At 45.9% G+C, this 16,456-nt stretch overlaps 1 protein-coding gene across 1 annotated transcript in view; it reads left to right on the top strand.

Annotated features, from left to right (window-relative positions):
• The window catches only part of TECTA (tectorin alpha), an 80,401-nt gene that overhangs the window by 1,375 nt on the left and 62,570 nt on the right, over positions 1-16,456 (top strand). The window contains 5 exon segments of the mRNA XM_065944399.1: positions 1,907-2,040; positions 4,686-4,973; positions 9,146-9,283; positions 9,642-9,807; positions 14,965-15,377. Coding sequence (XP_065800471.1) covers positions 1,907-2,040; positions 4,686-4,973; positions 9,146-9,283; positions 9,642-9,807; positions 14,965-15,377 — 1,139 coding nt within the window.

Raw genomic sequence — 16,456 nt, 5'->3', positions numbered from 1 at the left:
AGGGGTGATGAGTTTCCATTTCCTTGGCAGCTTGGCCAGTGCTGCCCTGAATACAAATTAATCTCTCCATTCAAATGATTACAATTCAGCATGAATCAGGCCCTTATTTACACTTGGGCATCACTCCTAAATAGTTCCCCATGAAGGATAAATCCATAGCAAGATTTGATTTATCATTATTATTAATTTGAGAAAGCTCATTACCCTTCAAATTTAATAAGTACCTGTATAGAATACTATGATAAAGATCACAAAGAAATTTTTAAAAAAAAATTCCTCCCTTCTAGGAATTTGGAGTTTGTTACATCTATGTAATTATGACTGTTAGAGAAGAATCCTTTCTTGTCTACTGATTGTGACACTAAATAAAGCACGTGGGCTGAGAGCTCCTGTGATGAAATTATTTATAGCACCTCTGAAAGCTCCTCCCTTTGGCTAGCTTTGCAGAGACTTCTGCAGGCTGGCTTATTCACTAAAGACCAGACTCCTTTTCCCTGCTTTCCTCTGATATTAACCCTTGGCAACAGAGGAGCTCTTCCTCCAGGCAGACCTCCTGGAATTCCCTTCTTCAGGAGGAGAGAATCTGGCACCTGGCCCTGCTGAGTGGCTTTCTGGTCACTCTGTCTCTGTTGTGCTCTTCCATGAAATGCCATCTGCTCACTAAAAGACTCCCAGAGGAGCTTGCTCACTAGCCTATTGGCTCTATCAACACAGAGCAGGGACTTTTCCAAGGACGGCCCCCCTCCACCCAACCTGAGGATGGGGTGTCAGCCTCTGGATTGTGGCAATTAGGTACCTCATGAACTGTCAGCAGAAGCCCCAGATGGGTGCACTGCTGTCCCTGGAAACTAACACACAGTTTTAGAACATGGAAGAAAAGATGATGTCCTATTGCTTTATTTTCATCCAAGAAGAGAAAGGATACTGGCAGAGAAAAAGTATTAGTGGAAAGTAATTAGTTAATGTAATGTAATCCCAAATGTAGATTAGTTCACACAACCCATTGGACCTGAGCACTGGTAATGAAGACCCTAGAGAAGCTTTCTAATTTCCATGAACTGGGCCACCCTTTGCAAGAGTTTGGATGAGAAACTTTTGAGAAATAAGCCAAGTTGCCAAGAGAGGTGGTGACAGGGTTGCAGGAGGTGAGGTGTATGTATCTGTGTGATGACTCTCACCTTTGACTAGGGTGATAAGTCAGATCCCCAAGCCTCCTTTCCAAAGAGCTCACAGAGGCCCAGCCTCCTGTGCCCCAGAGTATCCCATGTCTGTCTTTGTAAACAGGAGCCGGGCAGAGAGCCTTCTCACGGGGCTGGAGCTCAATCAAGGTCATTCACGGGCCACTTACTACAAACCCTCTCCTCCCACCCTTGTCCCAGATCCAACTACTGTCTGTTTCCTCTGGGATCTGCTATCTTTTCCTATTGTGCAGTGGGAAGAAGGGGACTCCTTTCAGGAAAAGCCTTGATAGTAGAATTCTTGAGCTAGGAGGGAATTTCAGAGCCACCGGCCACATTCTCTGTGCTGCCTTCTGATCAAGGATCAAGCAGGCTAAGCCCCGCCACAGCCAGAGGCACCGCTCAGTGCTCTGAGAGCTCCAGGCAGGGTCAATTTCACAGCCTTCCAGCCAGCGATAACCACTGCTGTCTCCTAAATGTATGAAAATATAGAGAAGCAGGAAGTCATTTCTCTTAAGGAGAAACATCATCACTTCCATGCTCCTCTTTCCAGAGGCAGGAGATCACATGCTGTGTCCAGCTGAGGTTTAGGATAAATGCAAAGCCCATTTGACGTGCGCGCCATTTGTAACTTACTGGAAGAAGTTGGCTCTCGTGGGTGGGAGGGAAGCAGCTTGCCTAATGGAGAGGGGATCTGCTGTCTACCTAACCACCCTCTCCCTTGACAGTTCAGCCCAGGGAACTCATGTATCCATTTTGGCAGAATGACACCAAAACCCCTAAAGTGGACGATGGAAGCTCATCTGAGATTAAGCTGGCCATTCCCGTCTTCTTCTTCGGCGTTCCTTACCGTACTGTCTACGTAAGTGAGAAATGACTTAGCTCTTGCTCTATGTCTCCCCCCTCCCTTGTTTGTCATTAAGGAAAAGTATTTTAAATACCTTTTTCCAGGGCTCTGGGAATGGAGGATTTATTGGCAGCCCAGATGACGAGTTCTGAGATTTCATGAGCTGATAGGTTTTATGATTAAGGAAGTCAAAGGTATATTTAATGGCTAATGTTCATAGTAGAGGAGTATACAGGGCAATAAATTGCTTTTGTGGGTGATTAAACACCGAAGAGACGCAGAGGCCCCAATGCCAGGAACATTATTTCTGCCACTAGACAAGATAAAAAGATACAGTGAACCACCAATAGGAGTAATCTCATTTTTCTTTCCCTTCTGGGGGTGTGAAGAGTTTAGGCATCTGCTCTTCTTGGGCTTCCTACCAATTTGGAGCAGAGGTAGAGCAGAGGAGAGGGGTAATCCACTATTATTTAACGTTGTTTATAGAATCAGCCACCCTCAAAGGGTCTGAGATCCGCCATAGGGTTTCACTATCAAAGCTGCATGAAGAAATGGTATCATTTGCTGTCAGAGCTCTCCTGGGCCCCTGTGTTCTCAGGTTATTTTTTATTTTTTACCACTGGAATTGCTGCTAGTGAGACTACTGCACATTGATGAAAAGGTTCAGAGCAATCAAACCTGTCTTAATCTTTGGTCTTAAAGAATTGAATGAAGAAAATGTATTATATTACATTCCAATTTTTCCTATGTTCTGCCCCGGAGGAAGAAATCAAACTCGGAACACCTCCATCTCTGGTCATCTCTGTGTCTGGGACTTCTGACTTCTCTGCTTTTTTATTGATAGCTCAGGGCTGAGTCCCACCAGAAAACAGTTTCCTCTTCCATTACATCATCCATGGTCCTTGAACTTGCAGCTTTAGTACCACCTGGGCACTTGATAGAAATGTCACTTATCAGACCCCACCCAAGACCTATGGAATCTGGGAGGTGGGCAGCAATCTGTGTTTTAACTAGCCCTCCAAGGGATTCTGATGCCCGCCAAAGTTTGAGAACCACCGCCTTTAACTATAGAAGATAATCGAAACACATCTGAGTCATCACAAACTTCCTCTGCTAGTTTGTGTGTTTTAATTACACCATTATTTCCTAGAAAACACATTGCTCTGGCATCTTGAATTGCCCTTTATGCTCTACTTACTGTATAGCCTCCTTGGTCTGTAACAGGCGTTGGTAAGTTTCTGAATATATCGACCTAATTTTGGAGATGAGAGGTATTCTCAGGGCTTCCATTCTGGAAGCCTTGGTCTCCTAGACCACTAGCCAAAACACATGTATTTAGTTAAACTCCTCTTTCTCCTTCACTGTATTGTGTGACATGGATTCTGAAGAATTCTTGCTTTTGCAGAAGGAGGGTCCTTAATTTGGGGCAGACTTATTTGAGGGCAAATTGTTCCCTGAGTTTCCAGAGTCATGTAGTCTTGCTCAAGATTCTGGGTTGTTTGCTGACTTGCAGACAGTGGACTCTCAATGTCTTCGTAGTTAGGTCTCCAGCTTCCTTTTCAAACCACACACCCTTGCTTCCAAACTAGGTTGACGTACCCATGGCTCAGATACTGATAACCAACCTCTGGGATCTGGATCACCATTCATGTCCATAATATTTCTAATTAATATGAACCTAACAATAGAGTATTTCTGTACTGAGGAATTGGAAGGACTCCCATCACTGACATTCATGCTGTTGAAACTGTACAAGCCCTTGAGTTATATGAGCTTCATGGACCAACTTATTGAGTTGCAGACACAGACAGAGGCTAATTTTTTACAGATCCTGCTTATGAGTATGCATATTGGCTTGTTACTTGCAGTAAGGTTTAGTAATTTAGTAAGCTTACTAAGCCATTTACAAATCATGAAGAAATCATTGTAAGATAGTCATTTACATATACAATGTAAAGCTTTCATGTCTCCATTTTGTGCAGAGATTACACAAAGAAGTCCCCAGACTATAAGAGCTATAATGGAATTGGGCTCATCTGTAGATTATTACCTTGTCCCTTTTCTGTGTTCAGAGTGGTTGTGACATCAATAGAAATCCTTTAAATGTCTCAGAGTGGGATGTGGTTCATCTGAGATCTGAGTTTGATGATGGAGTATTTGATCTATCTTTTACTGACACTCCTCTCTTGTCATATAATAGGAAACAAGGTCTAATACAGAGTTCCTTAATTTTTAAATTTAACCTTTTGCTTCCACATTGTTTTTTTCTGTCTATTTTGCATCTGTAACTCTAGACCTTCTTTATTGTCCACATAAGCCACTGCCTAACTCAATACATACATACACACACACACACACACACATAATCCAATAGTGTCTGATAAGTGTAAACAAAGACAGGAATAGAGAACATGAAAATGAGGCTGATTATTAAAGAAATGACGCTGACTACAAATTGAAAGTGAAAGGAAACTGATGAGTTTGTCTGGAAGCAAATAAACCTCCTAGTTGAGCAATGGAAGCTGCTGTCTGGAGGTTCTAATTCAGTGGCTTAAAAGTTGTTTCCATTCACATGATTAGGTAAACGTCTGTTTTGGTTTACGACTCTGAAATTGTCACAGTCTCAGATCCACTGTGCAAAACCTCTCCTATTTTTGTAGGTCAATAACAACGGAGTTGTCTCCTTCAACGTGCTCGTGAGCCAGTTCACGCCTGAATCTTTTCCCCTGACGGATGGGAGGGCCTTCATTGCTCCCTTTTGGGCAGATGTACACAATGGGATTCGAGGCGAGATCTATTACCGAGAGACCATGGACCCTGTCATCTTGAGGAGAGCCACCAAGGACATCAGGAAGTACTTCAAAGACATGGCAGCCTTCTCTGCCACTTGGGTTTTCATTGTGACCTGGGAGGAAGTCACGTTTTACGGAGGGAGCAGCACCACGCCTGTAATCATTCATATTTTCCACTTTCCACTTCATGTCCTGACATCCAATTCTTATCCATCTCCACTACTCTCAAGGAGCCTAATTGTTAGAGCTGAAGAATGTCGGTTTCCTTGAGTTAAACTGAGGGGTCTTGCCAGCTCACTTTTTAGGAAACAGAGGGAGCCACCACACCTAACCAGTCTGGTCGGCTATAATAATGTTTCAGAAGCTGTGTCGTTTCTGTCACGAATCATCACAAATGTCTAAAAAGAAGCCCTCCTCACTTCCCTTGTAGTGTGTAACTTTCTGTTTTGCAGAAGAGTGATCGAGGCACTGAGACCCCTTATGATTAAGGAACAATCAGGAAACCAAAGGTCCCTTTCTCTTACCAGAGGCACAAAAGCCTCTCTCCATCAGCTAATTTCCTTTTTTTTTTTTTGCCCTTTTTCCACAAAACCTGATAGGAAAAGGAAAATAGGGTGCCACTTTTGGGCCAAATGATCTGGCTCATTTTATTATGTTATGACCTTTTTTAAAAAGTTGTGACCGGGGCTAGAATTATTCATCTTTGATGCTAATTGGAGTGGGCAGTTAAAGCGTTTTCATGAATAAAGTTTAAACATCTGCTCAGAAATCCCAAATGAGCAATCAAATAAAAGTCAAATAAGAAAGATTATCGCTGGCATTATTATAGAGATAATCAACTTTCTATATAAAAGGACAGAACAGAGTTTTCAGGAAAGCTTGCCATTTGTTTGGGTGACTTTGGCAATGGAGATCTTTGAAGTAGCAGATGGGTCTTCGATGTATAATTTCCAGTAAGCAAAGACACTCAAAAATCTGCCCTTCGCTTTCTTAGGATTGTTTCCAATTCCATCTGTTTTCCAATTTCTTTGGCGATGAGTCAGTTGTTTAAGGATGGAACAAAAGCTACTGAGTTAGAGAGAGAGAGAGAGAGAGAGAGAGAGAGAGAGAGAGAGAGAGAGAGAGAGGGAGAGGGAGAGGGAGAGAGGGAGAGGGAGAGAGAGAGAGAGAGAGAGAGAGGTGAAAAAGTGCTGTGTTTGCAGTTTGTAGGTGCCAGGCAGTGAGAACCTTTCTCTTTGCACCTCCTAACCGGAGCATCGGGCTGCACTGTATCGCTAAGATGTTCTGGACCACAGAAAGAAACAAGTTTAAACAAGGGGTGCATTGGCTAGAAATAACCTCTAAAGAAGCATACATTTCCCTCTGTCATGTTATGGATTGCTAACAACTCCTCAGGTGATGTTTTATGTCCTCAACTCTCATACCTTACAGTGTTAGAATGCAGGATGCCAGCGATCAATAAATTTTAGTGTCAGTGGGAGATAAAAAAGAGAAAAAAATGCCCATCAAATGCTGACCACCTTTAAAAAAAAAAAAAAACTTCCATTGGCAGTAAAAATGGCAAGATAATTTAGATACTTTCTGGTTTGTACTTTGGAGTAAATTTCTAGACTAGGTGAGGACTCTTTCCATGAGGATGAATGAGGTAACATCTAAGTGCTTTGAGCTTCTGGGAGAGAAAGATGATAAAAGTCCTCCAGAGCTGCAGGAGTGTCTATCCATCCTTATCTTTGAAATCTGCCCCCTCTCCTGTTTGCCATTATCCCAGGCCTCCCCTTCTTTAGAAGAACACATATCAACAGGCCAGTTAAGCATAGGACATGAGAGATCTTTTAGAAGTCCAGTAGAAAGTCAAGGGGATGGGGACCTGTTTACTTTAAGGAAGGAAAACTAATATTTATTGAGGCTGGCCATGAACCCCGGGCTGTATTAGGCTATGCCTGCAAATCATTTAGCCCTATCTCTGCAAATCATTGACCCGTGGAAGCTCGCCTTCCACTTTAAAGGTGAGGGAACAGGCCCAGAGAGGTTAAGTAACTTGCCCAAGGGTCAAGAAAAGGGATTTGAACCTTATACAAGGCAGAGCAGGGTGCAAACCAAGTCTCCTATCTCCAAATCCTAACCTCTTTCCTCTGTTGCCCCCGTTATGTAGCATTAAAAGTCCTTTGAAGTATCATAGGGGCTTCCCTGGTGGCTCAGTGGTAAAGCATCTGCCTGCCAATGCAGGAGATGCAGGTTCAATCCTTGGGTCAGGAAGATCCCCTGGAGGAGGAAATGTCAACCCACTCTAGCATTCTTGCCTGGAAAACCCCATGGACAGAGGAGCCTGGTGGGCTATAGTCCATGGGGTCACAAAGAGTCAGACATGACTGAAGGACTTAGCACGAACACGAAGTAGCACAAAAGGGCTTTTCAAGAATTGAAAACATGATTTTACAAAAACAGACCCAGAAGAGTCTTAAACGCAGGCTGTAGAATTACCCGTGTGTGTGTGTTGGGGGGAGGGGCGTGTGTCAGAGTAAGTGAGAAGGTGCCTGAGGGTGAGCCAGCTTCTGGAACGTTCTTAAGCATGATTATTTGGTTATGAGCTGACTTCTGGGGTCAGACATGCGTTGCTTTCAAGACCTGCTTGGATCCAAGATGTTTCCAAATTTATTTCAGAAGGAATTCACATCCTGAAGGAGCATCCTGGTCTGAAGGAGGGTTTAGCCTTGGTCTTTGCATGACCTTGATTTTATGCCTGTCTCTTGAACCTGACCCCACAGCGGCATGAGGCTGACTGCTTGGTCCCCTCTGTGTCCCACTTTGCTCCTTTGTTGCGTGAGGCCAGAGAAGGAGGCACATACCTCGGCGGCTCTATCGTAAACGCCATCGGCCGTGGCAAGCGCAGAGCTTGAGGAGAAAGTTCTCGATTACAAAAACGGCTTTTCTTTACTTGCACCTCTTCTCCCTCCCTGGGACTGTCTAGGATGGGAGATTTGGGGCTTCCAAGATCCTCTCGCCCAGTTTGATTACACAGGATAAGGATGTGGGTGTTCCTCTGCGTCTGACAGATTGTTAACCAGGATGGTATCAGGCAGCTGGGAAAATGCTGGGTTTGAACGGGAAAGGTCAAAGCAGTCTCTCCTTTTATCTCTAGTTTTACTTGAATTTCCTGAAAACACACATCAAGGGGTAGGGATTAGCAAAGGAAAGAAGTAAAGGACAGAGTTTGCTACAGCTTCTTTCTGGAAACTCTTTGCAGGGCTGGTTTGAATTTGTATAATATCTCTGTCCTTAAAAGTTGAAAATTAAGACAGTATGTAATGATAGTGCACTCGGAGATCAGACTGGGAGCTCTGGGTCCGTCATGTTTTCTGTTGTTGGGTCATTGTGGCAAGTCCAGCAATTTATTTCCCTTAGCCCTCAGTTTTCCTTCTTTAAAAAAAAAAAAAATTATTTTGGCTGCACTGGGTCTTCATTGCAGCATGCACAGGCTCAGTAATTGTAGCTCCAGGGCTTAGTTGCCCTGCAACATGTGGGATCGTAGCTCCCCAACCGGGGACTGAACCCGGGTCCCTTGCCTTGGAAGGTGGAGTTTTAGCCACTGGACCTCAAGGGAAGTCCCAGCCCTCAGTTTTCTTAGCTCCTGAGATGTGAATGGGCCAAAAAAACTGCCCATCTTAATATTGGATGAGGTACAGATGGGAAGGGGGGGCACGGTGAGAATTTTGCAGATATAAAGTGATGCATGAATGCTCCATTAGAGGAGTAATTTCTCCCCACAACGTGCTTTTTAAAAGGCACTTTCCAAGCTTCACCTAAGAGGGGGGAAGACATCTCACCAAGGTTAGCCGTGTTTTCCAGGGAGCCAGAGAGCAGGGCCCACGCCACCGCTAAGTCACACCGACTGGCATTTGCGTGCCCTGCTCCCCTCCCCCAGCCCACCCCACAGCTCTGGGAACAGGTGCTCACAGCCCTCTCCCCGACCTGACGGCTTCCTATAGTTTATTCCCATGCTGCCATCTATAGGTACTCAGGATTATCACACGCTGAGCCGGCCTCTGACTTTCCCTTCTGGTACCACTCAGAGATGTTAAGAGGGGCGCTGAGTCAGCCTGTAGGTAATTCTCAGGCAATTTCTCTTCTGGATGCACAACCCCACATGTCTTGCTTTTCCCACTGGAGGCAAGAACGTATTTGGAGAGAAGGCAGAGCAAGAGGGGCCTGGCAGCAGCTCTGGGCAGCTTGGGGGTGGGGAGAGGGGAGGGTGAAGGAAGCTGTGACTGGGGAGATGGTGGGGAACGCAAGTCATGAGACCCCCGCACCCACCCATTCTCATCCTGCAGGTGAACACCTTCCAGGCCGTCCTGGTATCTGATGGCTCCTACACATTCACGCTCTTCAATTATTATGAGATCAACTGGACCACTGGGACCGCGAGTGGTGGCGATCCCCTGACAGGTCTTGGGGGAGTGATGGCGCAAGTAGGTGGTACTCTGGGTCATTCTTTACGTGTTTCTGAAGCATTGCACTCTCTGCCTATGCTCTCAGCATCCCGCGGTGGGTGGGGAGGGAACTTGCTTTGAACTGGAGAAGCACGGCTGGTCTAGCAGGTGCACTGAGGGGCTAGTCTCGCCTATCTTTGCTACCTTGATCCAGGGAGTGGCATGAACTAGTGGGCCTTTGTCACTTGGAATGGTGGCCCCAGGGGCTCCAGGAAAAGTTAAAAGTTTGTCTCTTGATTTCAGATTGTGCTGGGCTCTGAGAATAAGACGTTGGGCAAGTAAACCAAATGGGGATGGTGTGTATGCTCAGAAGGCTGCTCTTTCTTTCATGCTCTAGGCAGGATTTAATGGTGGAAACCTCACTAATTTCTTCAGCCTGCCGGGGTCAAGAACCCCTGATATTGTGAACATCCAAGAGACAACAAACGTCAATGTGCCAGGTCGCTGGGCATTTAAAGTTGACGGGAAGGAAATTGACCCAGCCAATGGCTGCACCTCCAGAGGTAAAGGCATTTCCTCTTCTCTGAGGCAGAGCAGGGTTTGTTTAGTTTAGATTGACAGGCAGGCTTTTAAGCCACGGGGGCGGACTCATCGCTGATGCCTTACTCTTTTGACACCACTCTGCTGGATAATGGAGATCAAGGTAATTTTAGCATGCACATTCATCACTCCAGGAGCTGAAGCTTGCATTGGCCATACTGCGATTTCTGAAGTCTTTGCCTGGGGTGTGAACACAGCTCCCCATTGGGAACTACTGCAAAGTGCATGAGGCTCTTGAATGATTTCTCAGCCAGAGGGACAGAAGGGAGCCCTCCTGTTTAACATTATTTTTGTTGTTGTTGTTGTTGCCATTTCCCCCTTTAAATTTTCCTTCTCATCTTTACTCCTCTGCCATCTGCACTTTGTAGATCCACGGGAGTGGGCGAACTTGAAGCATCGCCAAGTCTCTACGAGGGTAAATCAGTGCTTCCTAGTATGATTAGAAACAAAGGGGAAAAAAATGTCATAGTCTTTAGGGTAGCTTCTCCTAAAATCCTTGAAGCAGTGGCAAAACATGCAGGATTTTAGGGAGAATCAAAGCTGGCTTTACATCTGTGTGAACAAGCTATAAGTGAACCTCAGTGGGTTTCGTTTACATTGGCATCCGAAGTTTGGAGCCTTCTCTGAAATATCAAAACCTTTTTGGATGTGCAAAACAGCCCAGGACTCTCACAGGAACGTCCTGGTTTATAGATTCCTGTTTCTTATATGTCTAAAAGTATTCAGAAAACAGGATTTCTGTTCATATTTCTGCTTCTGGAAGTGGAGGCTATAGCAACCAGAATTAGTAAATCAGCCATCCATCTCTCTACCCATCCACTCACCCACTCACCTACCCACCCAACGACCCACCCATCCATTCAGCCATCCAACCACTACACCTTTCCAAATGAGACGCTAGCCATTGTCATAGGTGCTGAAGATGAAGTTGCTCTGGACCCCTCTGACCCTACAGTAGAGAAGACAGCGTGGACTCAGTGATGAGACAGTGCAAAACCTATCACAAGAGATGCGAGTGCAGGGTGCTGTGTAGGCACAGATGATCCAGGGAAATGAACCCAGATGCATAAGAAAGTTATGGTTTGGGATGGAGCTTTCAGGAGGTCTCTTTCCGTCCTTCCATTGAAAGGATGACCAGGGGACCTATGTGTCTCGGCAGCCCTGGGGGCTTCAATTTGTGTAATAATCAGAAGAGCCAGAGTCACCTTCCCTGGTAGCTCAGCTGGTACAGAATCCTGCAATGCAGGAGACCCCAGTTCAATTCCTGGGTCAGGAAGATCCACTGGAGAAGGGATAGGCTACCCACTCCAGTATTCTCAGGTTTCCCTTGTAGCTCTGATGGTAAAGAATCCTCCTAAAATGTGGGAGACCTGGGTTCGATCCCTGGGTTGGGAAGATCCCCTGGAGAAGGGATAGGCTACCCACTGCAGGATTCTGGCCTGGAGAATCCAGGGACTGTATAGTCCATGGGGTCGCAAAGAGTCGGATACGACTGAGCGACTTGCACCTTCACTTTCACATTCACCGGGCCTGAAATGCCCACCCCCCCTGCCCGCCTCTGCCCCCATGCCCTGTGCTGCAGTCACACTTACAAACCTCGGCCTTGGCTCTGAGGGAAGGTCGTGGGTGAAGGTGGCCTGCCTGGGCATCCTTGCCTCTGTGGGCACTGTCAAGTCCTCCATGCTCTGAATAGCAGATAAATGCTTAGAGCTAAGCCAGTATTAAGCTGGACAGAAAAGAACCTAGCTCCAAAGCTCACCAGGGTTTCAAAGGCTGCACTCTCCTCCCTTCCACAGTGTAAACACAGCTTCATCTGAGGTCTGTGAAAGACAGCAAACCACTGCCCCATTCTCTCTCTCCCCTTTGTGGCCCGGACTTGGGGACTGACCTAACACCTCTTCCCTTTGTCCAAGTGTCACAGAGCTGATTGGCTGTGGCCATGCTGCCTAAGGGCCGGGTGACAGCCTCTCCTTGGGTCCTGGGAGTGAAATGCTGTGATAACGGGAAAATACAGACTCACAGAGCTGTGGAGTTGGCCAGATGCCAGCCATGCACAAAGTCCTCACTTTGACTTCATTCTTTCCCCCACTGAGTGATGGCTGTGGGTTTCATCTACAGGACAAATCCAATCTCCTTATACAGACTGCTGTGCATTTTAATGTGCCACTGGACATATATCAATCTAATGAGATGGGGATTTGGCCTGGGTGATAACAGGGGAAGTGTTGCATAGAGTGGGTTTATTATATCATCATTTTGCAAACAAAATTATCTCAGAGAGTCTACCTTTTGGTCCAAACCTCCTCTATTCAAAGGCATTTCCCCCTCATTTATTGGAAGGCTGAGAAAGCAGAAACTGGAAATTATACCAAGTGGAGGCTGTTACAATATATGCAGCCTGGGTTAGTGCCAAAGAGCACTGAGGTTGGAAGGGCCTGTTTACAAGGCTGATGCATATGACCTACTGGGAATGTGAATACATCTATTATCTCATTCGGGGGCCCTATTCCCAACAGGTATGAAACAGAACTGCCCGCTGAGACCTAATTGTTCCTGTTGGGCAGATACTGAAAGGACTGTCACCGGGGTAGCCCTGCCTTCTGCCTCGGCTCCCCTGGCAGCCTTGTGCTCTGCATTAGGTATTCGAGTTTTTTTTTATTTTTATTTATTTATTTATTTTGGACAGAGTCAGGTCTCAGTTGCAGAATGTGGGGTCTTTCGTTGCAGTTTATGACCTTCTCTCGTTAAGCTGTACGGGCTCAGTTGCTCTGCAGCATGTGGGATCTTAGTTCACCAACCAGGGGTTGAACCCATATTCCCTGCATTTGAAGATGGATTCTTAACCACTGAACCACCAGGGAAGTCCCTAGGTATTCAGTTTTACAAACATTTGAGAAATCTTTTCCAACTACAGTTTCAAACTATAGTTATTTTCCTGGCATATGATATTGTTTACACGTCTTAACATTGCATCTTTGATATTTTCCTTTTCAGACATTCTCAATGTACAGATGCTTCTACCTTATCAACCTGTGCCAGCTTTTTCTAGTGTCTCTGTTCCCCAGGAGGCAGAGATGAGAACGTAGTCTTGTCCACTTTCTCCAGGGTGGAGCACTGAGACAGGAGGAAGTTAGGTCGGCGGTCTGGGCAGTGGATGGCAGACTTGTGACCACTGCTCGGTTCTCTTGACTCCGACCCCTGACCAAGGACTGGATCACAACCCCCAGCCCAGAGGTGCTCCCATGTCCATTGAAGGTTGATATGAAGAACTGGCAGATTTCAAGGGTTTTGGTGGGGGAAAATCATTCATTTAGGGAAATGGTTTTAAAGACTGAGCACCTTCCAAATAAAGAGAAGTAAGTATTTTAAAAATGAGCACTTCCCAGTTGTGTCAGGACGGGAAGTATATGGAAACTCTCAGTATTTTGCACTCAATTTTTCTGTGAACTTAAAACTGCTTTAAAATAAAGTTTATTAATTTTTTTTAAAAAACTAGAAAAAAGAATTAGCACATTGCTTAGAACCATTCCCCTCCCCACCTCATTCTCCTCCTGACCCAGATTTTGTCAAGAAGTTCTGTCCAGTGGATAAAGAGTGAGGAGGGCTAGACTTAGACAGGGCCTAGGGTGGGTCAGGAAGATCTTCTGGAGAAGGAAATGGCAACCCACTCCAGTCCTGGGAATCCCATGGACAGAGAAGCCTGGTGGGCTACGGGCCATGGGTTGCAAAGAGAGGTACACGACCGAGTATGGAGCAAAAAGCTGAGGGGAGAAGGTACCTCATGTAGATGTGAGTTCTGCTTGAGTAGTGTCTGCAGGATTTGTGAGCTCACGATGGCGCCAAGTCAGAGGTCAGCCCTTTCCAGCATCTTCCCAGGGAGCCTGGGATTTAATTTTGTGGGCCTGCCTTCTGATTCTTTTCTGGCACCTACTTGTTACCGGAAGGTATGTGTATGTGGGTCTGGCTGCTCACCGCTCAAAAGCCAATAGACAGGCCAGGTTGGTAGAAAGGAACGTTTGCTTTATTTCAGATACCAGCAACTGGGGGGAGGGGGAGGGGGGCAGACACCTGTCCAAAGGTTGATTACCCCCTTCCCTGCTGCCGACAAGCAGGGGGTGAGAGCCTTTTAGACAGAGTTGGGGTTGGAGGGTTACTTGCAGAAACAGCACAGTCATCCTAACAGTCATCTTCAAATTGGTCATCAGTGATCTGACCAGCACCATCTTGATTGTTTTAGGTACAGTTAATCTTCAGTTCCAGGGTCCATTTGTTCCCATTTCTTGGTGGTTCAGTTCTTGGAATTGTAGCAACTCCTGTCCTTGGTATAATCTGGTCATCATGTAGTTAACTTTTCCACCTGCTGTTTCAGTATCTATAAGACAGCTCACAGGATATGGCTCAGAATATTATCTATAGCCCTTGAGAAAGAACTAAATGTCCCTGATTATGTTTAATGACTACATTATTATTATTTAGCCTCCTTTGACTGTTTTCCTTTGTTTCCACATTTCTCGCTTCTCTGATTAAACTCATTCTTTGACTGAAGTTTTCCACAGACAAAAGACAGGCAGGAGACATGGTGGACTGGGGGCAAGGACCATGGGGTTCTGCTCCGTTTCATAGTGAGTCCCCAGCAACTGCTCGTTGAATGAGCGGATGAGTGAATGAAGGGACACATTGGCAAATGAACCAACAGTGTTGCTGAGTTACCTGAGGGCGCTGGGCCTTCTTTCTGAATGCCCTTCCTCTTAATGTCAAGAGGAAGGCAAGGGCAGCTCTGTGTCCTGGCCTTTCCCGGGGAGTGAAACAACCTGTCTTTCCTTGAATGAGAGTGTGCTCACCAGCGGAGGAAACAGTGTTGCCAAGAGCTTAGCCTGGATTCACACACATTTGGCTTGGAATCCCAGCTTCACCATTGAGTTGCTGAGTGATTGAGATGAATCATCTAACTTCTCTTCAGCCTCAGTTTCCTCACCTGACAACAGAAAGCAGCACTTCGAATCTAACAGGGGTTTCTGTTGTGGGTTAAATGGTACAAGGCAAGTAAAGCTTTTAGCCTCATGCCCAGCATAGAAGGTAAATGCTCAATAAATGTTAGTTCTGCTGTCCTTACTCCGCAGGACAGTTCCTTCGGCGAGGGGAGGTGTTCTGGGATGACCTGAACTGCACCATCAAGTGCCGCTGTCTGGATTTCAACAATGAGATCTACTGCCAGGATGCCTCCTGCAGCCCCTACGAGGTGTGCGAACCCAAAGGCAAATTCTTCTACTGCAGCCCAGTGGAGACCAGCACGTGTGTGGTGTTTGGGGAGCCGCACTACCACACGTTTGATGGCTTCCTCTTCCACTTCCAAGGCTCTTGTGCCTACCTATTGGCCCGACAGTGTTTGCAGACTTCCAGCCTCCCCTTCTTCAGCGTGGAGGCCAAGAACGAGCACCGGGGGGGCTCAGCCGTCTCCTGGGTGAAGGAGCTCTCGGTGGAGGTGAATGGCTACAAGATTCTCATGCCCAAAGGAAGCTATGGGAAAGTCAAGGTGAGACCCTCTCCATCCTCCATGGGGAGGTGGGGAAGCTGGAGATGCTTCATCTTGGGGAAGACCTTCCCAGATCTACTAGTTCTGCTGTTTGCTGTTGGTACCAAAGACTTCCATGGCTCTTCTTGCCTTGCAAATACCTTGTAAAATTGTTCATGAGGCTAAAGTCTGTTTGTGCAAGAGCTAAGCTTTCTCTTTGACACATCTATCTGCTGGGTATCTTAATGTACATTTCAGTTCTTAGTTTCCTTATACACACACACACACACACACACACACACACACACACACACATGTACATCCAAGCTCAGAAGTAACTGGGAATAGAGGTAAATTTAGTTTCTCATAGACCTGGCTTGAAACAGTGGTAGCCACATGGCCATGCCCTGGAGTCAATGTAAACACAACATACAAACCCATAATTCACTACAATCTTTGATTAATAATCCTTACCCCACCCACTCATTCTGTTTGCCAAAGAGCTGTGGCTTCATTCTCAGAGACACCCCTAAATTGATTGATGTGTCCACAGGCACTGTCTGTCCAGACAGCTAGAGTGGGCTGGGTGACTTCTTTAGTAAAACCTGGATGGAAAGTTACAGTAATTGCCCAAATGCTCCTTTAACACCCCCCCCCCCCCCACTCCTGCCTGGAATGTGAGAGAACACAATCTCTATGGTTTGGTTCGGTTTGGTTTGTTTAACCTATGCAAATGATTCTCGTCCCCAGCCACCTGGATATCAGGACAGGGCACTGACAAAAGAGAGTGAACAAAAAACCACTAGCAATTACTCAATTTGTGGAGGCCCCAGTTTTCATGATGTTAATGAAGACCCTGTGGCAGCCGTGTATTTATTCAAGGAGTAATAACCAGGACCACAAGGGGCTGATTGCTGCAACCCCATGGAGTCCTTAATCCCCTAGCACGGAGGTCATTGCAGAGATTATAAACCAGAACACAGGATGCCAACACAGGGAGGTCTTTCTTTTTATTTTAAAATAGGTTTTGTAGTTTTAATTGATGCAGTGTACCCAACAAAAGGCAGGACGGAGGAACTAATTCCACTTTTTCTGGCTCT

The sequence above is a fragment of the Muntiacus reevesi genome, chromosome 9 (genome assembly GCF_963930625.1).
Source record: "Muntiacus reevesi chromosome 9, mMunRee1.1, whole genome shotgun sequence".
NCBI lineage: Eukaryota > Metazoa > Chordata > Mammalia > Artiodactyla > Cervidae > Muntiacus > Muntiacus reevesi.
Note: the sequence above shows the minus strand (reverse complement) of the source record. Positions and strands in the feature narration are given on the sequence as shown.